Below are 27027 nucleotides of genomic sequence, written 5' to 3' on the forward strand. Positions count from 1 at the left end.
TACTTGTGAGCTGGTGCTGGCTGCCCTTCTGCCTCAGCTGACCGGTGGTTGCACCAGCTAAGGGGGCCAGGGGGACACAGCTCATGATGGGGCTCATCATCTGTTGATGTGATGTGGTAGTACGTTGCCATTACTGCCCTTTGCATTTCCTCGACTTCCGAGTGGTTCCGCAGAGCAAGGCCATAGTAGTTTGTCAGTTTTTTGATGAGCTGCTGTGTCAGGCCCCCCTTTCCACCTAGTGGCTCTCCTTTCTTTGCCTTGGCCACCAAAGAGCGAAGTGCAGCCCCCATTCGTTTTTTAACATGATTTATGCAGTCCTCTTTAGATAGCTGCACAAAACCATAAACTTCTTCATCACATAGAGTGCGAAACATGCGGCTGTCCCCGTCACAAACTATGTTTGTGTAACGTAGATCATTTCTGCTCAAGGAGCGCCTGAAGAGCTGTAGTGCAGCCTCAACCTCCATTCTTCCAGAATTCACATCAGTGTTTTTCTGGCACTGGTGTTGCTGCTTCCATTCAGCATAGTTGGGGTCACTTTCTGCTGGCTGTCGGCTGCACCCAAGGCAGAAGTTGGACAGAACTATGCAGTCCAACACAAGCCCTGTATGGAAATCAATTATACAGCCTACGCCGGTATGGGAGCTGTGGCCGCGTGTCAACCATGTGCCATCATACACTACTGTAATGTTCTTTGAAAATGTTGTCTCCATTTCAGTGTACACCTTTTTCACTGCCTCTACAGCATCTGTGAAGATGTTGTGTGCAGCTGCCGCTGCGGCAGGCTTGAAAGTCTTTTTGAGGTGCCCATCATATGTTTTGTGGTGTAACCCACGATGCGAGACATTCATGGTGGCCCAGAAGTCATTAAGAGCAGTTGGTCCTTTCCCAATGCTCTTTATTGCTTGCATAGCTCTGATGTTGACCTCGAAAGCTCTAGAGCCGCTCTTCCTTTGTGAGGACCACTCAGACTGTAGGGTACTACCACAGGAAATGCATGAAAGTACCATCTTCACAGCTAGTCCCAGTTCAGTCTCGCGGTGCACTGCTAGGCCGGGCTGCTGACAAGTTGGGCAAAGCGGGGAACCAATCAGCGAGTTCAAAGCAGCAACTTGAACAAGCATAAACTCCTCTTCTGGAGGTGCGGGAATGGCATTTTCCTGTGAGCCAGTCAGCCCGAACTTGCGCTCCGTTGCTGAAACCGCGCGAAGCGATTCGCGAACTCTCGACGCTTGCAGTTCTGCAGTTTCCGCGGACACAAATCGTGTTTCCAGGTGAGCTTGAATAGTGCGACGTTCACTGGGCGAACAGTCAACACTGCGATGAGCGGCAAGGTCGGCCGCCGGCGCATCCGCGGCAGCGAGCGTGCGCCTGCGTTGCAGCTCCGTCGAAGCGCCGGAACTCGTCGATGGCATGGGACTGCCTTCACTGGCGGTTGTTGGCTGCGGAGACATCTCGGCGTTGAACGACACACCGCGGAAGCGCGTCTCCGATGCTCTGCAGTCGGGCGGCGATGACCGCTGCAAGCTCACTCCGTAATCTGTGCTGGACGAACTTGCGACGGGACGCTCGCGTACGGCGAGACTCACTGGCATGTCGATCGTCACCGGTGAAGTAACACTGCGCCCGCGCTTCGACGGCAAAAGATCATGGTTCGTCGCACTATCGCTGGCTGGTGCTCGACTCGGCGCAATATCCCGCAGCACGTTGGGCGAGAGATCGCACAGCACGTTGGGCGCGTACTCCGCCGATTCTGAACGGACGCTCGGCTCGGCCGAACCACCTGCTGACAATCGCCGCTTCTTCCTTGCTGTGACGGGCTTGCGTTTCCGCTTCCCGTAGGCATGCTTCGTCCGGTACTTCTTTTCGAACGTGCGCGGATCCATTGCACGTGGCCGACGTCCTCGAAACACAAGAGAAGGAAAGTCCAGAAAGGCTTCCCAGCAGCGGACAAAAGCAGACGCTCCTTGCGCTCCTTGCCTCGGCCGCCATTATGGCGCGGCGTCGACCAATGAGGAGGCGCCTTACAACGAGCCGCGGCGCAGAGCCAATCGGGGCGCGGCAGCCATTGGCTGCTCCGTGCTGCCACTCTCCTGTTTTTCTTTTTTTGTGCGCTTGCTGGCTGGCAGGGAAGGAAGGGAAGGGCTGGGACAAAGAGTCAAAGAGTCGGGCTTTCCAACGATACCAAAATGGCGGCGCTCCGTGGCGGGAAAGCCGAGCAGTCGCGCGTTGAACTTCGCGGCTTTTTCGCGATTTCGGGCGGATTTGTGGACGCCGGCACCGACAAATATATTTATTTTAAGTGCTTAGAGTTTGTTTTTCGGTGAAATATTTCAGTACAAGATAGAAATGATGCTGTAGATTCTGAAAAGCGTACTTTTCAAAAATCGATTTTTTTCGCGAAAATCGCGATCTGATCCCCGCTTCCCCCCTTAATAAATGCCGCCCATGCTTTCGCGTTTCAATAGTTTCTTTTATAGCATAGTGCTGCGCTGGTATTGCCGGCTCGCGAAACTCGCATAAATTGCAAGTAGCAGAGAACTCAACTTTCCTGTGACATTGCAGGATGCCCGAACCAAAAAGCAGCTGCAGCGGCGAATCCACCGCTCTGTTATGGTGGCTAGAACCACCATAGCTCTGTCTTGGCTAGGTACTGCCGTCTGTCGGCCGCTGTTTTGCTCAACAACGGCAGCAAAGGGTGATGATGGTGTATGCAACGTCACCACTCCCTCGGTTGGGTGGAGGGAGATTTGAATTCCGAAAAAGGTATTCGAACCCTTCAGATGCAATTTTCTTGTAAACTAAGTCTAATCTTGGCACGAAACAAGCGTTGCGAGGTTTCTGTAATGGTATTTAAACAGTACACATCGACTTAGTATCAACCTTTAGTGTCCCTTTAAGGGCCCCATGCATGCAGGACTCCTATAGCCCAGTGCATACAGCAAGCCCTTTACAGTTGAACCCACTTATAACAATATTCAAGTGCCACTAAAATCCCATTTTTATAACTACTAATTGTTATAAGTGGGTTCCACAAAAAAAAAAAAAACATCAGAACTGGGGATGGCAGAACTGTTAGAAAACTATATAGGAGGGTACGCCAGCGCCCCTCCACTCCCCCATCCTCCATCCAGCTGCCGACTGTGCTGATTCGTTTAACTGTTTAACTCAGCTTCCTGCACACTCTGATTGCATGTAACAAGGTGCGGCTGTTGGCATTAAAGAATGGCACCGCTATAACTGCAAAGCGGGGTCACGGGTGGCCAGTGACAGGCGAACTGTGCCGAGGCATCACTTTGGTGCCCTCAAAAGTGGCCTTTAAAAGAAAATGCGAGAAGGTTGCCGTGGCAGCCTCTCAGCTTGAGAAATCGAGAAGATAAGCAGGGGCAAGATCGCCACAAGCCTCTCGCCACGTGCTTCTCAGTGGCTTGCAGGAGAAAACCCCATGTCCGTCAGCTTTGCCTGCTTTACGCGAAGCTAGCTAACATGCTTCTCCAAGGCATCCAGGTGCTCCACATAGTGCAGCACAAGGTGCTTCACGAGAACGAAGCTCTGGGGGGGGCTGAAGCATCACCAAGGCCTCCTGCGAGATCAACGTTGAGGCAGTCTGCCCTACCATGTCAACGCTGCCCGTTTCTATCTGATGTAATCACCTTCACAACAATCGCCTTATCGGTTAGAAGCGCATTGTTTCCTAATCTATAGCAGCGCTTATCATTGTTATAACCAATATACAGTAGACTCGCGATAATTCAAACTCTGATAATTCGTACTTTCGGTTAATTCAAACAAAAATCAAATTTTTGGTTGGTTCGCCATGTTTTCAATGTATTTTAAGGCCGCTTAATTCAAACACCGCAATTCGGTTAATTCGTACTTTTTGCTTGTCCATACCGGAAAATTATCGGCTATCGTTGCCACCACTAGTGAAAAATCTGACTTCTTATATCACCACAACAGCGGAAAATGTTAAAATAAGCGCACTATGGCCTAAAAAAATGAAAGAAAGCGAACAAGAGCCTAACAAGCAAACGTTCGAAACAAAAGCCTCCCGAAGGGCACATTGTTGCTCAACTTTCCGTGGCTTGCTAGCATGCTTGCTAGCCAGTTCAAAGCAGGAAGTTCGAAGTTAAAACACATAACCCTCAAAACTTGTGGAAATGACGACTGTCCACCTGCGTTTGTCAAAACGCTCAAGACTGACGTAAAACCTGACGTAAAAACAAAGAGCACGAGAAAAGGAAAAAAAAAAAAAAGGTGCGAAAGTGACGCGAGTAGCATCGGCCGATTCCGAATCACGTGACCGCTCGCGCTTTTCTTTCCCTGGTCGGTCGCCCGCGTTGGTAGCATCATGTCTCCGCGGGGGAAGTACCGAACCCTTTCTGTGAAAGAAAAATTGGCAGCCATAGATGAAGTCGAGGCTGGAGCGAAGAAGACTTCTGTGGCATTGAAGTATGGAATCACAGAAAGTACGCTGACAACGATTGTGAAAGCGAAAGACAAGCTGCGAAACAACGCAGGCCATTTCGCTCCCGACAGAAAAAGTCTTAGGGAGGCGGCGCATCCGGAGCTTGAGAAGGCAGTTTTTCTTTGGCTGAAGCGCGCTCGGAGCTGCAGTCTACCAGTAAGTGGACCAATCCTGCGAGAGAAGGCCGAACAACTGTCTTTGCGCATTGGAATTGAAGACTTCAAGTGTAGTAATGGATGGGTGTCGCGATTCAAGGAGCGACATAGCCTCACTTTCAAAACAGTAAGTGGAGAAGCGGCAGCGGTCGATGAGGCCCTTACTACCGACTCGCAGCAGACGCGTCTTCAGAGCCTACTGCTTCAATACTCCCCGGCTGACATTTATAATGCTGACGAAATGGGACTGTTCTTCAAGTGCCTTCCTCAGCAAACATTGTGTCGCAAGGGGGAACTTGCACCGGCGGAAAGCTGAGCAAGGAGCGGCTCACAGTCATGGTTTGTGCCAATATGGATGGTAGTCACAAGCCCGAACTTTTCGTTGTTGGCAAATCGAAGCGTCCGAGATGCTTTAAAGGCGTCCGAACTCTTCCCGTTTCTTATGCAGCAAATACACGTGCATGGATGACGCAATCTTTGTTTGAGGATTGGCTGCGGAAACTTGACGTGCGGTTTAAGCGCGATAAAAGAAAAGTGCTGATGATAGTGGATAATTGCCCGCTCACGGTGACGTGGAGGGGCTGGAGGCAATTCGTCTTGAATTCCTCCCTCCAAACACAACAGCTGTCCTCCAGCCTCTGGATCAGGGGGTAATCAAATGTCTGAAGATAAACTACAGAAAGCTACTCCTTAAGAGGATGCTAATATGCATGGATAATTCCATGTCGTACAGCGTAACACTGCTGTCGTCTGTGGGAATGCTAGCTGACGCATGGAGTGCAGTAACATCGGCAGCGATACGGAACTGCTTCCAGCATGCCTTCCGCATACCAGGCCACACCAGTGATACCTTGCCTGACTGCGCTCGAAATGAAGGTGAAGACTGCCTCCAAATGGAGAGCGATGAAGCAAGGCTAGTGCTTTCTGCACTCCAAGCACACAACATAGCTGCTGACCTCAGTGAATTTGCGGCTGCCAATGATAACCTCTGCGTGTGCAGGGAAGACACCCTGGACGACTTGGTGGCTGAGGTGCTGCCAGCACAGTACAGCAGCGAAAGTGAAGAGGAATCAGAAGAGCAATCCTCTGTGACAGCAGCACAGGCCTTCCACTACCTTGCCGAGGTCCGCAAATTTCTGACTGTAGAAGAAAATTCTCAAGAACAACTGGCTGCTCTTAATGGAATAAAGAACTTTGTTCTTAATGCTCATGCAAAGAAAAAACAATCAACAATTCATGATTTCTTCAAACGGTCTAGTCAGCCTTAGATTTCCATTAAACTTGTTCTGGATCCTTCACCTCTGCTGTTTTTACTGTGTAATTAAAGAGTGACATGTTTAAAATATGATTTAAGTGGATAATTAATTGTAATTTGCGCTGTAATCTTGCTCAGAGTCATATATGCGAGAACTTCCGATAATTCAAACTTCCTGATAATTCAAACAAAATCCTGGGGTCCCTTCGAGTTTGAATTGACGAGAGTCTACTGTATTGCTAAAACTGGTATCGTTATAACCGAGTTCGACTGTATATTGTTTTTCCTTGCAGTATGAGACATTTGACTGACTCACTCTCAGTGAGATAACGCAACCACGAATGTAATTGAGCAGAAGGAGGTGGGAGAGGGCACATTTGATTATATCGTTTATAACTGTGACTGAGGATGTGCAATGAACCTGTGTTTGTATGGCTAGAATAGTACTCTTTAGCATAACGAAAAGTGTGGAAGAATTGTGGCAGCAGCCAGCACAGATTGCCCATCACCTGTGGAATCTGCACTAGATTCACTCAATGGGACAACTTAGGCCTAATACAAGCAGTTTCGTTCATATTGTCTCCAATCCGCATTACGCCAGTGCAGTTTCAACTTGTTTGATCTTAGGTCAGAGTTCATGCTGCCTTTAGCGACCAAATGCGCAGCGGTGAAACATCACACTCTCAAGTTATTGTGCTTAGTGGGTACTGTCTCCTTCAGTGAACGTACTACCAGTCCTGGGTCTTGGTCAAGCGCAGATTGCGCTAATGATTTACCCATCCCCTAAAATGTCACAAAAGGGACGCACTCAGAAGGATCCACATGGTGAGACCCCATTCATTTCCCTCCCAGAAAAAGACCCGTCCATCAGAAACTGGCTCAGACTAGCTGTCCCAAGGCTATCCGCCCACACATCAGAATGTTTGCAAAGAAAGGTCACCGTGGAGACTCAGAAGTGTCCTAAGGCGTGTTGGGCAAATATTCATCACGTGCGTGGCAAAGAAACCCTAACGGGGCAGTAACGCAATAAAACGCTTTTACACATTCTGCCAGGATGGCTGACTACTATGATGGCTAGCGTTGAAGGGGAAGCTTAACACTTTCCTGCCCGCAGGAAAACCAGCAGTTTTTGGGTGGTCTAGTGAATACTTTTTTCCCTGTTACAGAGCATGCTTGATACTAAAATCCATAGTATCAAATTGAAGAGGAAAAATTCTCGTTCTAATAGTATTATTCGCAAACATGTTTAATAACAAAATTTCGAATAAATATCTAAACAATGATTTTGTAGAAAAAAGAAAGTTACATAAAAACGTCACCGTTGCTTTGCACAGATTTTTATTATTTTTCATTTCCAAATTACATTTAGAATGCAAAGAACCTGTGCAATATTCCAGCAAATGTCATGTTTCTTCGTAAAAAGGTTTCCCAAGATACGCAGAAAACGTTAAGCCTACTGCAATGCCAAGATTGGCTCACGGCCGTCTTGTGCGAAACTGACCTTGCTGCGCGGCCGCCAGTAAATTATCCTGCCTGAAGGTTGTTAACACCCTGAAGATAAGAACTGTGACCTTTGGAACATGCAGGATATCTTGATATCGGCCTCACCAATGCAGTGTCTACCACAAGAGAGTGGAATTCTGTACGCTCCCTTTTTTACAAGTAAAACAGGCATCTTTGTGCTTGATGGAACAGTCTGGCTTATGCATTCTCTTAAGGCAGCTCAACTTGCATGAACTCAAAAGCTTATTTGGTGCCCTAACAAGCACTTTGACGCCTGAATGTTGCCCTACCTTTTTAGATCGTGCAAAATTTTATGCAGGTAGGGAATCACTGTTACCTTATCTGTGTATCTTCTTTCTTTCTCTCTATGTGTTTGCCACTCATGCATCATTCAGCCTTCCTGAATTGCTTCAAAGATATGAGGAGGCAGAAGCACTTTGCAGCGGTGGCGTAGAGGTAGAACACCCGCCTCGCGTGCAAGAGGTCCGTGGTTCGAATCCCGGTGCCGCGCAATTTTCCACCGGACAAAAAAAAAAAAAAAATCCGTGTGTTGATAAAATTGCATAAACAGGCCTGGAGTGTGGCCTGATGCCGGTGACCAGAACCGGTAACACACTCCCTCACCAGAGCAGGATTGGCCACCCTGGTGCAGTACTTGGCCACAACCTCCTATATGAACACAACAATCAAACCCCGGCCCTCAGTCCCCAGCAGCTGCGAAGCAACTGACCACGGCGGCGGTCAGACCTGCGACGCTGCAGAGGGTGCTAAGAATCCCTGGCTCCGGACAGGCCGCCATTGGAATATGAACCTGGCAACGTTTAACGCAAGAACATTATCTAGTGAGCCGAGTCTAGCAGTGCTATTGGAAGAATTAGAGGGCAGTAAATGGGATATAATAGGGCTCAGTGAAGTTAGGAGGCCAAAAGAAGCATATACAGTGCTAAGGAGCGGGCACGTCCTGTGCTACCGGGGCTTAGCGGAGAGACGAGAACTAGGAGTCGGATTCCTGATTAATAAGAATATAGCTGGTAACATACAGGAATTCTATAGCATTAACGAGAGGGTGGCATGTCTTGTTGTGAAACTTAATAAGAGGTACAAAATGAAGGTTGTACAGGTCTACGCCCCTACATCCAGTCATGATGACCAGGAAGTCGAAAGCTTCTACGAAGACGTGGAATCGGCGATGGGTAGAGTGAAAACAAAATACACTATACTGATGGGCGATTTCAATGCCAAGGTAGGCAAGAAGCATGCTGGAGACAAGGCAGTGGGGGAATATGGCATAGGCACTAGGAATAGCAGGGGGGAGGTATTAGTAGAGTTTGCAGAACAGAATAATATGAGGATAATGAATACCTTCTTCCGCAAGCGGAATAACCGAAAGTGGACATGGAGGAGCCCGAACGGCGAGACTAGAAATGAAATAGATTTCATACTCTGCGCTAACCCTGGCATCATACAAGATGTGGACGTGCTCGGTAAGGTGTGCTGCAGTGACCACAGGATGGTAAGAACTCGAATTAGCCTAGACCTGAGAAGGGAACGGAGGAAACTGGTACATAAGAAGCCGATCAATGAGTTAGCGCTAAGAGGGAAAATAGAGGAATTCCAGATCAAGCTACAGAACAGGTATTCGGCCTTAAGTCACGAAGAGGATCTTAGTGTTGAAGCAATGAACGACAATCTTGTGGGCATCATTAAGGAGTGTGCAATAGAAGTCGGTGGTAACTCCGTTAGACAGGATACCAATAAGCTATCGCAGGAGACGAAAGATCTGATCAAGAAACGCCAATGTATGAAAGCCTCTAACCCTACAGCTAGAATAGAACTGGCAGAACTTTCGAAGTTAATCAACAAGCGTAAGACAGCTGACATAAGGAAGTATAACATGGATAGAATTGAACAAGCTCTCAGGAACGGAGGAAGCCTAAAAGCAGTGAAGAAGAAACTAGGAATTGGCAAGAATCAGATGTATGCGCTAAGAGACAAAGCCGGCAATATCATTACTAATATGGATGAGATAGTTCAAGTTGCTGAGGAGTTCTATAGAGATTTATACAGTACGAGTGGCACCCACGATGATAATGGAAGAGAGAATAATCTAGAGGAATTCGATATCCCAGAAGTAACGCCGGAAGAAGTAAAGAAAGCCTTGGGAGCTATACAAAGGGGGAAGGCAGCTGGGGAGGATCAGGTAACAGCAGATTTGCTGAAGGATGGTGGGCAGATTGTTCTAGAAAAACTGGCCAGCCTCTATACGCAATGCCTCAAGACCTCGAGCGTACCGGAATCTTGGAAGAACGCTAACATAATCCTAATCCATAAGAAAGGCGACGCCAAAGACTTGAAAAATTATAGACCGATCAGCTTACTGTCCGTTGCCTACAAAGTATTTACTAAGGTAATTGCAAATAGAATCCGGAACACCTTAGACTTCCGTCAACCAAAGGACCAGGCAGGATTCCGTAAAGGCTACTCAACAATAGATCATATTCACACTATCAATCAGGTGATAGAGAAATGTGCGGAATATAACCAACCATTATATATAGCTTTCATTGATTACGAGAAAGCGTTTGATTCAGTCGAAACCTCAGCAGTCATGGAGGCATTGCGGAATCAGGGTGTAGACGAGCCGTATGTAAAAATACTGAAAGATATCTATAGCGGCTCCACAGCCACTGTACTCCTCCATAAAGAAAGCAACAAAATCCCAATAAAGAAAGGCGTCAGGCAGGGAGATACGATCTCTCCAATGCTATTCACAGCGTGTTTACAGGAGGTATTCAGAGACCTGGATTGGGAAGAATTGGGGATAAGAGTAAATGGAGAATACCTTAGTAACTTGCGCTTCGCTGATGATATTGCCTTGCTTAGTAACTCAGGGGACCAACTGCAATGCATGCTCACTGATCTGGAGAGGCAGAGCAGAAGGGTGGGACTAAAAATGAATCTGCAGAAAACTAAAGTAATGTTTAACAGTCTCGGAAGGGAACAGCAGTTTACGATAGGTAGCGAGGCACTGGAAGTGGTAAGAGAATACATCTACTTAGGACAGGTAGTGACTGCTGATCCAGATCATGAGAGTGAAATAATCAGAAGAATAAGAATGGGCTGGGGTGCGTTTGGCAGGCATTCGCAGATCATGAACAGCAGGTTGCCATTATCCCTCAAGAGAAAAGTGTATAACAGCTGTGTCTTACCAGTACTCACGTACGGGGCAGAAACCTGGAGGCTTACGAAACGGGTTCTACTTAAATTGAGGACGACGCAACGAGCTATGGAAAGAAAAATGATAGGTGTAACGTTAAGGGATAAGAAAAGAGCAGATTGGGTGAGGGAGCAAACGCGCGTTAATGACATCTTAGTTGAAATCAAGAAAAAGAAATGGGCATGGGCAGGACATGTAATGAGGAGGGAAGATAACCGATGGTCATTAAGGGTTACGGACTGGATTCCGAGGGAAGGGAAGCGTAGCAGGGGGCGACAGAAAGTTAGGTGGGCAGATGAGATTAGGAAGTTTGGAGGGTCAACATGGCCACAATTAGTACATGACCGGGGTAGTTGGAGAAGTATGGGAGAGGCCTTTGCCCTGCAGTGGGCGTAATCAGGCTGATGATGATGATGATGATGAAGCACTTTGCGGCATGCCAATCTCACGGGCCACAACTGGAATTTATGAATTACTGGGATAGATGTGCGTGGGCATTCCAAATTGTCCGGTATATTCAGTGCTGCATATTACAGGACCGCACAAATTCTACAAAGCCATCTGTCCACACATCAGAATGTTTGCAAAGAAAGATCACCGCAGAGACTCAGATGTGTCCTAAGGCGTGTGGGCAACAATTCATCACATGTGCGACAGACAGCTGCAACACAACAGCTAAATGCAGTCATCCTATCCAGGCTATGGCTTGCCAGCAGGCAGGAAGTTTTAAACCTATATGCTACAGAACAAGGTAAAGTGCCAGTGTTTCAGAGTCAATCTGACATGTCAAATCTGCGCAACTGTGAATCACATGAACTACCAAATGTTAGGTACAGATACAGTAGAACCTAATTGATACAACCCAGTTACAAACTATTTCCAGGCACAAACGTTCGTGACTGATAACACAGAAATTCACTTACGATTACGATACTCCATAATCCAAAATTTGAATGCAGCTTTCTAGGAGTTTTGATTTTGTGGCGTGGGCGTGTTTCATAGAGGTCGCTGCAGACCAACCTACAGTCATTCACTGCTTTGTTTTCAATTATAGTATCAGCAGACGCGCTCATCACACACCTTACCAATGAAGTCTTTGGCAAACGAATGGCGGTGCGCTATCCTGGTGCCACCTCTCAGTGGCCGCAGACAGCCCTCCACTGATACAGTGCTGTTTCCTCAGTCACTACACTTCCTTCTGCTTTCCTCCTCCCACTCTCTTCATTATAACCGTCATTCATCCTCCGCTGCGCTCCGCATTCACTCGGTTATGCTGATGGCAATGCCACAGAACGCACTGAACGTCTCAGTACAGTGAAACCTCGTTAAAACGCAGTTGGCCAGAGCACGAAAAAAGTATGTACTAAACAGTAGTACAGTCGAGCCCACGTATAACTGCTCCACTTAAGACGAATGCTCGCTTATCACGAACAAGTCCGGCGTGACCGTCAAAATGTACATTAGGGCTATGGCGCTCGGTCTGAGCTACAACAAATGCCCGTGAATCTAGCCGATCAGCTACAGCGAACGCCTTGGCGTCGTGCACCACTTTCCACGTGGTGAGAGCTGCCGACCCTGTGCTGTGCATGCTCCGAGAATCTGCTTTCCCGCGGCATCTCGCCGGACACACGGAGGAGCGGCGAGGGGATCGCCGCGAAAACGAAAAAAAAAAAAAAAAAAGAATATGCTGGCCCAGCACGCATGAGCTACATGAACACGCAAGTAGAAGGGAAGCCAGAAAGTGACAGCTCATTTGCCACGGGACCCCACTCGCCATCGTTGACGTCAGGGCAGCGGCGAAGTTTTCCACCAATCGACAATGTAGCACATGATCACATTCTTTTGTACCCCCTATTCTGTCCCCCCCCTTAACGCCGCGCCTCACTTGACTGCGCGACTGTCTTTTTCTTGCTTGTGGTTGTGCTGGTTGTGCTAGCACTGTCGGCATTGTTTCCTACTGGTGTGCTCCCGTGCCTATCTGAGATGGCGGATTCGCCAGCGTCTACTTCGACAGTGAAGCGAAAAGCTTTGGACTTGGCCACAAAACTGTTGATATTAAAATACCTTTCCCAAGTGCGGGCATCAAGCAACGCCGAAGCATAGGACAACGGCTGCAATCCATAGGAGCCAGCACCCGTAAGCGCGACCACAGCAGTGAGCCATACTGAGGCAGTTAGAAGTCTTGCGTATTTTAAGGCCTTGGGTGACGAACACATCGCAGCTTTGAACAAGCTTGAAACCACCGTCATTGGACGTGCTCTGAAGAGGCAGACAACGATCATCGATTTCCTTTCTCAATAAATTTTTGTTTTGATTGATGTGAATTTTTGTGTGTGGCCCACATATCACGAACTTCTGGATACAATGAACTAATTCCACGTGACGCTCAAGTTCGTTATAAGCGGGCTCGACTGTACTGCTTAACCGAAACCTCCTATTCACCGCATATCCGATATGCGGTGAATAACCTATCGTTATAAATGGTTTTTTTCCCCATAGGCCTAATGCATAAAATGACACTCATGTTGACCCATCGTTATAACCGATATATCGTTATATGTGGTATCGTTATAAGTGGACTGCACTGTATCCAGATGTGACACCAGAAGGGTGACCCAGGAAGAAACCAAGATCCAAGCCTTGTGCAGAAGAGCCCTTATCTACCGGGCCCCACAGGACACCCAGAAATAAGGACGGAACTGACCCAAGCATGCGGGTGACCTTGATGTCCCGCAGGTCCACGTTCGTGTCCTTCGTTGGGTTCACCACCCTAAGCACCGCATCCACAGCTATGGGCGCCAGCTGCGAAGCGTGCTGCGACACAACCTTGGAGTTGAGAGCCGTGGTGGCGCTCTTGAGCAGCGACTCCCGGTCTGCCAGATCCAGGGGGTGCGCCATACCCGTAAGAACCTCCACGGCCATGACCGCTGCCGACTGGAACGAGTCCGAGATGGTCGTGGGGTGGATGCCTATAAGAAGGGTGGGGTGGGGTACGAACCACTGAGTCACCGTCCTCAGCTTATTTCTCTCCATCCACTGCTGGCTTCTCTTAGCGAGTTCCAATTATCCCAATCCTACCTACACAACTCCATCCCAAGCCCGCTATTGTTAGAATCTCAAGACTCGTACTAATCCCCTCTGCTGCAGGAAATATTTTAAGTGATACTCCACAATGCACTTCATGCATTATGGTTACTACATATAAATAAGAACAGTGGCTGTCAATTGTTGGCCTAGAATCTTTTGTGGTCTTTGAGAATGATTTCGTTTTAGATGATGGCGAAGCATAGGTTGGCACAATACGCCTACACTCACTCACCAGTAGTCTTCTTGGATGCTATGTACTCACTCACGCCACTATTGGTGCAACTCACCCTGCCTGGCACTCATTAGTGAACAGAGTCACTTCGATTCACACTCACCGACACTTACTTGCAAACATAATTGTGACAGTGCCTGTTCCCATCAATAACATGTTATGAATGGTTAACAGTTCAAATTTTGGAGGTCTCCGTGCGCTTCTGGACATCTAGCACCTTTTAATGCGTAGTTTCATAGCACTCATGCTTTCAAAAATAGCGTCGACATCGCGCGCCACTGCTCCATGGAAACGGTTAATTTCCATGGATTTTCATGTGTCTGGGCTAGAATTTCTGGATGGCAGTCACAGCACAGACTCCGAAAAACTACTTCAATTTGTCAGACTTTAGCATGAACAGCAAAAGTGCATTAGACCGCCCCAGAACGTCCACAGGCATCCGCCGGCGAGTTTCGCTTGCTTCTCAGACCGTTTCATCGCTGCCGTGCATTCATCAAAGGCTATCTGGCACATTACAAAGGTCTAGTAAAACCTCGCCAAACCTTAAACGCTTAAACAGTAGTTTTGTTTTAAAAGTAATAAAGTCAAATCCCCAACTTGGCAGCCATTGAACATAATGCGTTTTGCATGCGTATAAACCATACCAGCTATTGCGTGTGTATCGGTTAACACGTAGTGTTTCCACTTTTCGTCGCGAAATCACGGCAGTACGTTGGCCCAGAACACCAATGAGCCTCAGAGATCAGAACAGCCCCCAAGTGCAAACGGAGAGGGCACTTGGATGGATGAAGCCACATCAACATCATTACGGCACCGTGCCAGTGTCGGAGCGCGTTGTGGCTCGTGTTAAAGCATCGTGCAAGCTGGGACATAAACCGGGTTCTCAGCGTAGAATAAAAATTGAACATCGTTCGTGCTGTCGAACATGACACTGAGAACTCTATGCTGGCATGCAAGAGGGATCTACCAATGACTATGGTGTGTGGCATATAGAATGGGAAGGAGAAGTTGCTCGTCAGTGTTGCTGCGACCACGAAAATACATCGGCTACGAGGATAAACTTTTCGCCATCGTTGCCTCTGTTATTGCCGAAGTGTGCAGAGTGGCCGTGCCGAAAGTGGAGTTTTGTGCACGGAGACAGTCAGGAGTGGACTTAGGATCACGCTCCAGAGTGCCACATGGCAGTTTACTATGGCTGATATTTTCCTATGAATCTAAAGAAATTTTGTACACAGAGAGCTTATACAGTAAAACCTCATTAATTCGGCTCCCGTTAATTCGGAAATTCAGACGTGCCGTCTGGTCCCGTCAAACATGTACATAACCTTATGGCACGAAACTCCCGTTAATTTGGACATATTTGGTCGTACTTCGTTTAATTCGGACAGTTCGCGAAGCTCAGAGGCACATGAGGCCTATAGGATCAGGAGGCACTAGGGGGTGTTCAAATTGCACCGCCAGCGATGGCATCTCCAATTAGCGTGCGCCGATCTCAAAGGCCATGCTTGCATGCACTGGGAGTGCCGAAAGGCCGGAAATACATCAAGGCCACCATATTTATTTTATTGCTACATAATAGACAAACCTATGTTTAAAAAAAACATTGGTGGCAATGACGTACTTCTGACTTTGCAGTCGCTTTTGGCACTTGCCACTACCTCTTTATCGCTATGGTTATCGGCATGGTAGTTATCGGTCTATGCAGCAACCCTAATCTATACATACATGTTTGTTTTCTTGTATTGCTGTCCGCCATTTCCGACGTTGTCTTTTGCTTGTGCAGTTAGTCCTGTGGTTGCGGAGTTGTGCAGTTTCTTTTCGTTGTCGTTTTTATCATGTATCGGTTTGTGTCAGGTGCGTGTGCGAGGATGGCAGAACTTATTCTTTTTTTTAAATTTTATTTTCACTTTTCTTTTTTCCGTTTATATTTCGTTTTTTCTTGACATCGTGCGCGTACCCGTCACTTCGTTGCCGCGCCTAGCCGTGCCACCATGTGCTCTCGTGCCCCACCGAAGCGGGCGAAGTATGAGGTGAAGGATTTGGCAGCGAAATTAGAAATATTGAAAGACGTGAAGGCAGGGGTGCCTCGACAGGTCATAATGAATAAATTCAACGTGAGGAGAAGCACACCCAGCAGGTACATGAAAAATGAAGTGGAGATTCTTCAGGTGTACAACAGTGACAAGTTCGCTGACAACAGGAAGAGACTGTGAACAGCAGCGCTCCCAAAAACTTGAAGCGTTACGAAGATGGATTGCCGATTCGCACGATGCACAGGTGCCTTTGAGTAGCCCCCTTATCTGTGCGCAGGCCGAAAAGTGAGTGCTGAAGCTCAGCAACGAAGACTTCAAGGCATCGGAACGCTGGATCGACCGATTCAAGAAAAGACATGGCCTGGTCTTCCGAAGCGTGTGCGGCGAGAAAGGGGCTGTGAATGAAGGCGTTGTCGAAGATTGGACGGCCGGATTACCCACACGCCTAGCCGATTATGATGCCTGCGACATTTTTAACGCAGGTGAGACGGCCCTTTTCTACAAAGCCCTGCCGGATAAAACCATCACATTTAAAAGGGACCCTTGCGTTGGCAGTAAACGAAGCAAGGACAGAATAACAGTTTTGCTGGCTGCCAACATGACTGGCACGGAGCAGCTACCACTATTGATAATCGGCAAAGCAGAAAAGCCGAGATGCTTCAAAAGCACAAAGAAACTTCCCGTAGACCATCACTCGAATCGAAAGGCGTGGATGACCTAGCAATATTTCAGGCCTGGCTGCGCAAACTCAACTGCCGCTTTTGTGCAAAATCGTAAGATAACTGTAGTACGCACAAAAGTGAGTCAGGGCTGACAAACATACCGCTGCTTTTTTTGCCGCCTAGCACAACGGCTTCCCTGCAGCCTCTGGATCAGGAAATTATTCAGTATGTGAAAGACTGATACAAAAGACAAAGGCTTGAGCGCATGTTGCTCTGTATGGAGGCCAACAAAAAATGTGGTGCAACTCTGCTCAGTGCAGTGAACATGGTGGAGCATGCGCGGAGCAACACGCTGCCCACAGTAATTGCGAACTGCTTCCGACACAGCGGCTTTGTCCGTAACGGTGATTCTTTGGAAGCCGGGTATGCAGATGTTAACCAAAACACCGAGGAAGATTACAGTTGTTTTGACAGACTTCTGCCTCTGGACGTCCCGCTGGACGAATGCATCCACATAAATAGTGACGTTGCAGTTGCCGGTCGCCTCAACAACGCCAAAATACTGGATGCACTAGGCGACGAAGAGCCGGACTCTGATGGCGAAAATGCGTCCGTCATGGATGTGTGTGAAGTGCCGCGCCGCGTTGCTAGAGAGGCCGATGAGGCCCTTAAAGTTTTGGAGGACATCTGTGTCATTTCTCCCGACAGTCTGCGTGGACTGCACCACCTACAAGAACGCCGAAAAATGTTACTTGCCATGCGAATTTTTCATGCGCAACAAGCAACAATAACCAGGTATTTCATGAAGTAAAGGTCTCTTGATGTTTTAGGCATTTTTTTAGTTATTGTTAAAACCTCGTTAATTAAACATTCGGCTAAAAGCTCCTGTGGAGCTTCTAATTAGCTTTTGCAGCTCCAGGAACACTCAATGTGTCGTAATTTTCTACTGGCAACAGCCGATAGCGCAGTTCCGCCGCTGAAAGCGTCTACGCAGTCGGCACTCACTGTGGAAGGTCGGAAGTTCGATGCTCGTACAAGTCGCTTATCGCGCTTCCGTGCACCGAACATCTGCACTGTCTTGGGCTTCGTTGCCGGCATCGCGTGCAGCAAAGAACTAGCAAAGCAGGGCCATGAGCACCTCGCAAGCAGGCGTCTGTTGAGGCGGACAGAGCAAGGGGACAGAGGACAGAGAGAGTGCAGCGGGCGCGGCATCAAAGGGAGCAGCCGCCGCCCGCGCAGCAGCCAATGGCAGGTGCACTTTATCCCGCGGGATTTCAACGCGCTGCTCCGGCCAATCAGCGCTCCGCATCGCATCGCCGGAAAACGCCAATAGCGCGCCTCAACCGCGCCGATGATGGCATTTGGCAAGGCAGCACAACAGAGACAAAGAATTCACGGTCAAAACGACACCAAGATGGCGCGGGCAGGCCGCATGGGCCGGGAATCACGCGCGCGCGAAGTTTGACTTTATTTTGGCATTTGTGCATGTTTTGTGGGCCGTGGTGGCCTCAAAAGTAGCGGATTTTTTGGTACTTTGCGGTTGAATTAGGTGCTGATAATTACAGAACAGGTAGTTTATGAGACATACAACCCAAAAATATTGTTTTTCAAAAATCGACCTTTTTGTGATTTTTCGGTTTTCAAGGGCCGCGTCCACCCCTTAACAGGTGGGAAAAATATGAAAAAAGAAAAGTGATGTAGAAGCTGAGAAAATCGCACTTTCTTAGTGTGCTGTTGACAAAAAAAGCAGAAATTTGGCCATCAGCACGCGACTTTCCTTGACACATCGCTGCCACTTTGGGACAGTCGTAAAGAGGAGAGATGTGACCTTCAAATAGCCACAGTGCCGTATTTCACCGTGCAACAAATAAAGCAAAAGAAGCCAGGGAGAAATGAAAAAAAAAAATTGTGTTGCAATTCGTTACTGCTGCCTCAAGGACGCAACAATGCGCTCCTATTGGCCGACGCTGATTTGAATTTGCTTGGATGCATTTGGCATGCATTTTGACAGCAACTGTAAGACTAATCCATGTTAAGTTTCATTATTGCGTCCAAAACGCAACATTAGTCAATTTACAATTCAAAATGACGGAACGGTCGTATATTGTACCATTTGACCAGAAATGGGGGAGAGAGGAGAACCCTGCAGCTGGCATGCTTCTTTCGCTAAAGGGCTTATGCAAACAATCTTCACATAAGTGACGCGAGTTCGGTGGAACGCATGCTCTTGCATGCGCATTCCTCGGGTGTCACTCAACCTTTTCGAATGACACAGCCTGCAAATTACATTAAATGTGAGGCTAAACATCTTACAGTGGTTGTTAGCTGCCAGCTTGTGCTGCGCCTGCAATGAGCCTTTTGCTCATAAGTGCTTCTCGTCCTTGCCACACATCAGAACCATTGCAGTGCAGATCATTGAGCCCTCAGATGTGTCCTAAGGCTTGAATGAAAGGATTCATCATGCGCATGGCAGAACGGCAGAGAGATGCCCTGGCGAGACTTACAAACTACAGCACACTGTTTCAGACAAGCTATGCTAAGCCGCTTTTGCAATGCGATTAGCTGTTCACGGACACCTCCTCAAAGTTTTCATAAGGTATGGTGCACAGAAGCAAGCAAGGGCACAAATGTTCATGTGAAGCACTTCCCCGGCACATATAGTGGCTAGGACACAAGTTCTGCCACCAAATCACTTCCAAACTGCTTCAATGCTCCCATGTCAGGGTGCTTGATAATGTGGCAAATGTTTGTGAGCACTGCAATTTGTAGTTAACTTACTCGCAGGTGATGCACCAGTTGACAAACACCCAGAATTTTTTGCCACTGTGCACATTCACATTCTGAAACATGAGGCCACTGGAGAGCCCAGCAACTGGCCCAGCTGAGAACATCTCATCTTAATCCCAGCACATAGTACAGAGAACTTCGTTTGTTCTGTAGTACTGCTCACAGCTGTGCACACATAACCCAAGATTCAATACCACATATTATAAGGGGTTGGCTTGCACTCGCTGTAAACCAAGGAGCAAATGATATGCGGCCCAGGCTATCAGTCAAGAACAGCATGTGAGGTGATTAATGAAATGCTACACTTCGGCCAGCTAACTTCTAAGACAACCACCACGAAGACAACATTGGGAGTCTAAAGGAATGAGCTTTGCGCAACGAGCAGCAGCGCATGCCGAGACTTCCACACACCAAACGAACTTATCTGTCATGATTCAAGTCATGTCTGAACAACCGAGCATATACGATTCACGGCGTGTGAACAATTGGCTGGCGATTCAACATGACATGGCCCATGGAAAAAAAAATATGGGCAAGCTAAACTGAACTGACCCTTGAGAAGCAGCTTGGCTGCAGCGTCCAGCAGACTGCCTGCGATGACCACGACCGTGGTGGTGCCATCACCAGCCTCCACATCCTGTGCTTTGGAGAGCTCCACCAGCTGCGTGCACAGGTACGACACAAAAGCGAAGGTCACCCGTGTGGGGGGCTAGCAGGTAAAGGCACTTTTGCACTTGCATAAGTCCTATGCAACCACAAACATTGTACAAAAACCAAACTTTGCTCATTCATTGCCGCGGGAACTGCACCACCGATTCAGGCCTCACCAGCACCATCCCACTGCACATTAACTTCCAGAGGTTCCAGTGTGGTGTGAAGTTCAGCATGAGGAATGGCTTCAGCTCTGTTAAGCACTGGCATTTTTATCGCTGGGAAACAAAGCTGCAGGCATAGTACAGCCCACTGTTAAAGAAAACACCGAAATGTACTTTGGAAAATGCTTATAGCTCTGTTTTGAGGTGGACGTCTCGGCAATAATACTTTTTGACTATTACAGAGAAGTCGGTTGGTGCAGCACAGGAATAATTGGAGATCGGAGGGAGTGGCCTTCGTCCTGCAGTGGACTTAAAATAGGTTGATGATGAGGCCTAACTCGGGACATCAAGCACTTATTTTCTATAAAATTGTTACCTTCAAGTTATGTTCTTGAAGAGACCCGACCACAATATCTGAGAACACACTGAACATATTTCTGCAGCCTGGTATTTGGCTTTCAACCTGCAGTGGCTTATGCAACAAGGTGTTGTATGGCTTTGGCGCCTGCAGTCACAAACTGCTCGGAAATTCAACACTGTCTCAGATCCCTATGGCATAAACTTTTCACACAAGCTGTGCACTTGCATCAAGATGGCCAGGAGCCAAAGATCACCACCGCACACACTCGACCAGCAAGGGCCTCCATTTCATTAGTGCAGAACATAGACTCAGCACGCACGGAAAAACAAAAGGACAGCGCAGCCATACCATCTTAGCAGCTGGGTGAAGCACCTGCATCTGCTTCAGGATGGTGGCACCATCATTCGTGATGGTGACATCCCCGTTGGCTGCCTGGATCTGGAAAGAGAGGCAACCAAAAGCATCACTAAAGTCCCCTGTCTAGTAAGCAGTGCAGGACACATGCCTCTCCCACAGCTCTCGGGACCCACGAAGCACCATTGACAGAACGTCGCCACATCAGCCTTAAAGGACCCCTCACCAGACCACACAGCAAATTCTGGTCATACGTTGGACCTTGTTTTATGTGCCCTCCAAGGAGCGTTCTATCACAATTTTTCCGATTAGTTTATTAATAGCAGAGACCGAAATATTTGAAGTGGCACGAACCCATGATTTCAGGAGGCGAGCGTCACCACTTACGTACTCTCTCCACTTGCCCTGTCTACTGCGCAAGTGAAATTCCTTCTCTGTGTTCTCATACCAGAGCCGCCTGATCGCATGACGAATGCGGCACGAGCCCCGCCTTTTTTTCCCTCTCTCTCTCGGGGTTTTGCCGATTGGTGCACTTCTGGTGACGGTATCACGCGCAAGCTGCTGCGTTTGTCTCATTTCACACAGCAGACAATTTTGAACGCTCTGCACGAGAACACCTGATAAATGCCACAATAGTGAGCAATGAGGCAGGCGTGGGAGGATGAATAAGCATGATCGTGGTGCTGGAACACAGTAGAAAATGATAGTCCCATTCTCTGCGTGCGTGACGTGAGAACAAGCACATGAAATGGAAGTAAATCTCTCTTGATAATATATGAAGTAAAACACCAACACACAGACATTCGGCTTGTATGTTTATTATTTCTCTAAACCTTAACACACGTATTGAAGTAACAGATTAAACAAGCAACCGATGTTGCCTTGAATAATTCTTAAAAGTCGCGTGTCACTATGAGCAATGTCACAACACTGCCATGTACGTAGGCACACTTGTGTATTACATGTCGACTATCCGGCTGGGAGCACGGCGCCCACGAGTAGGGCGAACGAAGTTCGGTTAGAAATTTAAGCTCTTTCCACGGCGCATATGGACGTAATACTTAGCAGACATGATTGTTAGCACGCATTGTATACCCTGCGCTTCTCAGCTCAGAATGGCCAGACCTGATGAGGGGCCCTTGAAAGTGGCTCTGCAACCCTTTTGAAATGTGCCTGCTTTCTTTCATGCTTCCTAGGAGTCCCATCACTTTCCATGCATAATGGTACCCACTTAAAAAAGAAAACAAAATTCATTACTGGTATTGGTTCCCTCGAAGAATTACAGGCTCCACTGCAGGCAAGTTTCTACAGGCCTAACAATTACCTTTATTTCAAGTAGAACAACAAGATTCAGCAAAATTTCAAAGGAGAGCTGTTAAAGGGGTCCTGAACCACCCCTCGGGCTTGGTGAAATAACATAGCCAGTGGATAGCATACCCTGCTATGAGCATCTCAGTCAAGTTTTGCTTTCGTACGCAGTGTGTGAAGCTCGCAAGTGAATCAAGAAGTCACCTTTTTCTCAAACGCTCTCTTTTCAACAGAAAGCCCTGTCCTCACTCTCTTCTAGACGCACTATTTCGTCATTCCCTTAGGCAGCTGCTACAGGCCAATAGCTGACATCAAGCTGTAGTTGGCTACATGGCGTAGATACCACGGCCGCCGCAGGGGTGCTGCCACGAGCCCACTGGCTAAGCGCACTGCGGCTCGCTGAGGACAACCGCATATGGCTTATGTTTAAGTGTGTCAGAGGCGGAAGTAAGAACATTTACATTAACATCGAAAATTAAATTCGAACTGCTCGCCACTGTGACATTTACAAGGCGGAGCGTTGCGGGTATGCCCCACTGTGCCATAGCCTTTGCAGTCCAAGGCATTGAGAAAGGAACGGGAGCACAACAGAGGCCACGTCTGAATGCCAATAACTCTGCTTCCGCTGAACGCATTGAGGTACTTTTTATGGCGAAGTATTTCTCAAATAGCCTATTTTCACTTCGATAAAAACTGGTTCAGGGCCCCTTCAAGAGCGACTGCAGAATGGTATCCGTGTGGTGGCTACGAAAGCCAACGACTGCGAGGTCGACATAAAATGTCAATCAAAGAGCAGCCAACAAACCGCCCTGTGTTGGAACCCCGAGGCAGCCGTTATCATTGATGAGCAATCCCCAAGAACAGTCAGCACTGCAACCCTACCAGGCCATAGCAATGCAGAGTGAGGTGCTATCAACGCATGCAGGAACATGCACCAGATATACTGTATAGGTTCATGCAAAGACCACACCTCGAACTTGGCAGCTCAAAATTTGGGTAAAAAAAAAAAGTTCCGACAGAGAAGCAAACACATTCAGTGCCCCGATGCCGCACATGCGCATTGGCGAATTTTCGCATGCTGCATGCCTCTGCATGCAGCTACCAGATGGCGAGAGCTGTGCAATGACCTCTGATGCAATGGTACATCCGGGGTCTGCAAAAGTTGCTGGCTATGCCAGCGCCATTTTGACCAAAAGGTCTGGTCCCATGTAAGGGGCGCAGTTAGTCAAAATTGTGAACAAAGAAAAAGTGCGGCCCTTAGACGAGTCTGTACAGTAATGGAAAGTATAGAAGTACTAAGCTTGTGAAGCATTTGCTAATTCTGGGTATATTTCAGGCAGTCGCAAACGAGACTCATTGGACTTCTAAAGCGCCTGAGGATTTCATGACACAATGTCACTGTCTTTGGTGTACCAGTTATTCAGACTGACATAGATTCGTGCAAAGCATTTTTTGCTCTCCACAATTTTAATTTTTTGCAAGGGCATAGCATAGGCCTGTGTTCTTGCTGTCACAGAGAAATGTCTAACATGGCCAATAGATGATCCATGATATACTAAAGATGCTAACAATCTACTGTTCTCACACACATACAAAACAATGCATATTAGTCGACTTCCACCATTATTAGCTCTAAATCTGTTGAAAATAAGACCAGCACTAACCATTTTGTCCATGCCCCGTGGTCCCAAACTTGTGCGTATAGCATCAGCAACAGCTGGAAATGTAAAGCAGTGTTCGCCAGAATCAGAGGAAATGACCCAAATTATGCTCAGAGGTTTCATCATCTCACAGCCCCACAGCACCCGGTAGAGAATGAAACATTACTACCAACTCAAACTTGCAACAAGTATTGCTTGCCAAGAACACTGCACTTCGCGGCTCATAACTTGATGGATAAGATGCTGAGCAAGACCTACATTCAAATGCCTTCTCAACACTTCACTCAATTCTAGCCCACTCTACCAACTACCACAGCATTGGAAATGTTACTGCTCCAGTAATTACACAGACACTATAGTAATTACGCACACCAGAGAGAGTTCCAATCTGTTGAACAGGACAAGCTATGCTAGAGCACTGGTACACAAACACAGGATTATAAAATAAAGAAAGGAAGGCATTTTGCCCCATGGGCAATGCCTTATCAGGTGCTAACCACACTGTACAGTATCCTTTACAGAAGTGGCAGTGTGACTAAGGTTGCCAACTTGGGAGAAGTCAGGGTGGTGAGGGGGGGGGGGGGGGGGGCACAAGCCACCAGTCTATATGTGCAACGAATTTGAATTTTTTGTTTATGTCTGTTGTGTTACAACTTACAAGAAATGTGCAATGCAGTTGCCTGGCTAACATAGCTACCAATATATATGAAGGTACTGTGAATGGCTAGGGCCCACACAGAACTACAGCCATCGCAAAAAACAAAACTGCCTTTATGACAATGCAACAGAACACACACAAAAAAGTGCAAACAAGCTGTCAGGCACTACAGAAAGTAGTATCTGGTGTATTGTCATCCAGTAGGAAAAATAAAAGCAAAGTTGGGACATTTGGCCATCCCGACTAGGCAAGGTTGGGTAATGGGACATTTACTTCAAATTGCGATGTTTGGCCACACTAGGCATATCCAAATTCTCAATGCCACCGGCCTGTCAAATGCAAGGGACTGCTGAACAGGCCCAGTCCACTTCAGTGCTCTGGCAGATAGGCTCCTGTGTTAAAATACGGCCTTCTGATGGTGATTACGAGTGAATTGCCCTTTGAATCGGGGTGCTGGCATGTGCCACCAGATTCCAGCATACTGCTGGAATCTGGTGGCACATGGTGGTGGCAATTTAGAGGAACACTAACTAGAAATGTTGAATTAGGACTGATGAAATATCCTGTCAGGATTCCATTTTCATCAATTTAATGGTAGGAAGTTGATTACTAGAAGGTAATATGAAAGCCAAAGAATTTGAATTTTTTTTTTGTTAGATTTCACATTAAAATCCCAGTGCCAGTATGTCTGTGGTGTCAGAGATATGAAGCTTGCTTCCTTTTATTGTCAAAACTTGCCAAGTTCGTTCTTCGGCTCTTCTGCAATGAGACGGCAGTTATTTTACTGATAAAAAATTATACTGAGCAAAGCAGAAGCCTCAAAATCCATGCAGCCATCAAAGGAGGTGTTACAACCAGTGTTTTGTTTGTGTCTTTTTCTGGCCTACCAAACCTTTTCTCCCTGAGGCACAGGCCCTCTTAGATATTACAAGGTCTTAGTTCACCGATACAGTGCAGCTCGTTAAAAGCAAATCGCCTTCTTTGGTTCTTTCGCCTGTTTTCGTGGTCGACTTCCACCGCTGATGCAAAATGCATGTGCTCCCATGCAACCGAAATAAGAGGTGTGTTCATCGCCAAACGCCAAGTATTGCAGCTCTTGCAGGCACAAGTTCTGTCCACCTATACTACTGCTGCAAATGTGCTCGCTAATGACCCTGTTCTCTACGGAATCACGCAACTAATTTAGGCTTAGATATCCTCACTTATACCCCAGTCACACGGGCACTTTCAAAGTCATTTGAACCAAAGATCCTTTACTTCAAGGGAGAATGCGCACTGTCACACAGGCACATCAAAGGAGCCCTACTGGAAGGGAGCTTTGACTCAAAGGAGTGCGCATTCGTCCTTTGAAACCTCAAGGGAATACTCTCGAGCCTAGTGGGCGTCCGACATCAGAAAAAATAATCTCTAAAAATATGGAAGTTAAATTTTTACCTCCTCAGAACAAGCTTATAAGTACTGTATACTATTACTAATGTACTAAACACGTTCGGGACACCCGCAATCTCCATCATGAATGTGCCGGTACAGCAGCGCCGGCACGGCCTGTCGTCAGCAGCAGCATCGACACAACACTGGTGCCATGTGCGAATTGGGTCTTTGGTTAGTGGCTGCTAGGCATCCCAGTCTCCTCGGCTTTTTTCTGCGCGTCTTCTTCCCTCGTCACTTTTGTTTCGTAGTTCTTTATATTACCGCGTTTACGCGTACCTACTGCTGCCTAGCCACAAGGAATGAAACAAAACAGCTGAAGCAAGGGCAACAACGAATAATCGACGCGAACATGCGGTGTACGGAGCGGTACACATGGTGGCCATCATTACTATAAATACATCAGTATTTCGTAAAGTAATGCCTTTACTACGCGTACATCTTGTTTTGATGTTTCTATGTATTAGGAAAAATAAATATTGCTGAAAAAATGTGACAAACTTATTATAAGACGCCCTTGAGCCATATTTTTTATTACTATCGAGGCGATGGCAGCGCTAAGGATACGTTGCGGTTTCTGTTAGAAGCTTCAACGGAGACTACCTGGAGACCGTGTAGCACGACACATTTCCCTTGAACTAATGTGCCTTTGAAAGTTCAATGCTCCTTAACTTCAAAGGACCTTTGGCATGATCGTGTGACTGGGGTATTAGATATGTGTTGCCAAGCAAATCATTCCTTTTATAAAACAAGTACCTTTCTAGAATCATTCAGCAATTCGTTTACATTGACAACTGTCGATGGTTTCTGTACAATTTTTCCCCCTCACCAGTATCTCTCTAAGTTCATACGCAACTATATGCATCTTTAATGTTCCTATACTTGTTATTCTCCAAATTTTCACATATACACTCGATTATGCCATCCTGTGAACTTCATTATTTTTATTCTTCACTCAGTCTCTTTTTCTTCTCTACTTTTGCATCACAAATCTTCCATAAGCATCTGGCTCTTTAAACACTAGAGCTTTGTGGAGACCAACA

At 47.2% G+C, this 27027-nt stretch overlaps 1 protein-coding gene across 1 annotated transcript in view; it reads right to left on the reverse strand.

Annotated features, from left to right (window-relative positions):
• Nucleotides 1-27027, reverse strand: part of CCT4 (chaperonin containing TCP1 subunit 4) — a 52178-nt gene that overhangs the window by 23402 nt on the left and 1749 nt on the right. Inside the window, exons 2-5 of the mRNA XM_050181200.3 lie at nt 23902-23954; nt 20924-21013; nt 19952-20060; nt 13303-13567 (exon numbers count right to left, since the gene is read on the reverse strand). Coding sequence (XP_050037157.1) covers nt 13303-13567; nt 19952-20060; nt 20924-21013; nt 23902-23954 — 517 coding nt within the window. The remainder of the gene's footprint in view (nt 1-13302; nt 13568-19951; nt 20061-20923; nt 21014-23901; nt 23955-27027) is intronic.

This window comes from Dermacentor andersoni, chromosome 7, assembly GCF_023375885.2.
Source record: "Dermacentor andersoni chromosome 7, qqDerAnde1_hic_scaffold, whole genome shotgun sequence".
NCBI classification, from domain to species: domain Eukaryota; kingdom Metazoa; phylum Arthropoda; class Arachnida; order Ixodida; family Ixodidae; genus Dermacentor; species Dermacentor andersoni.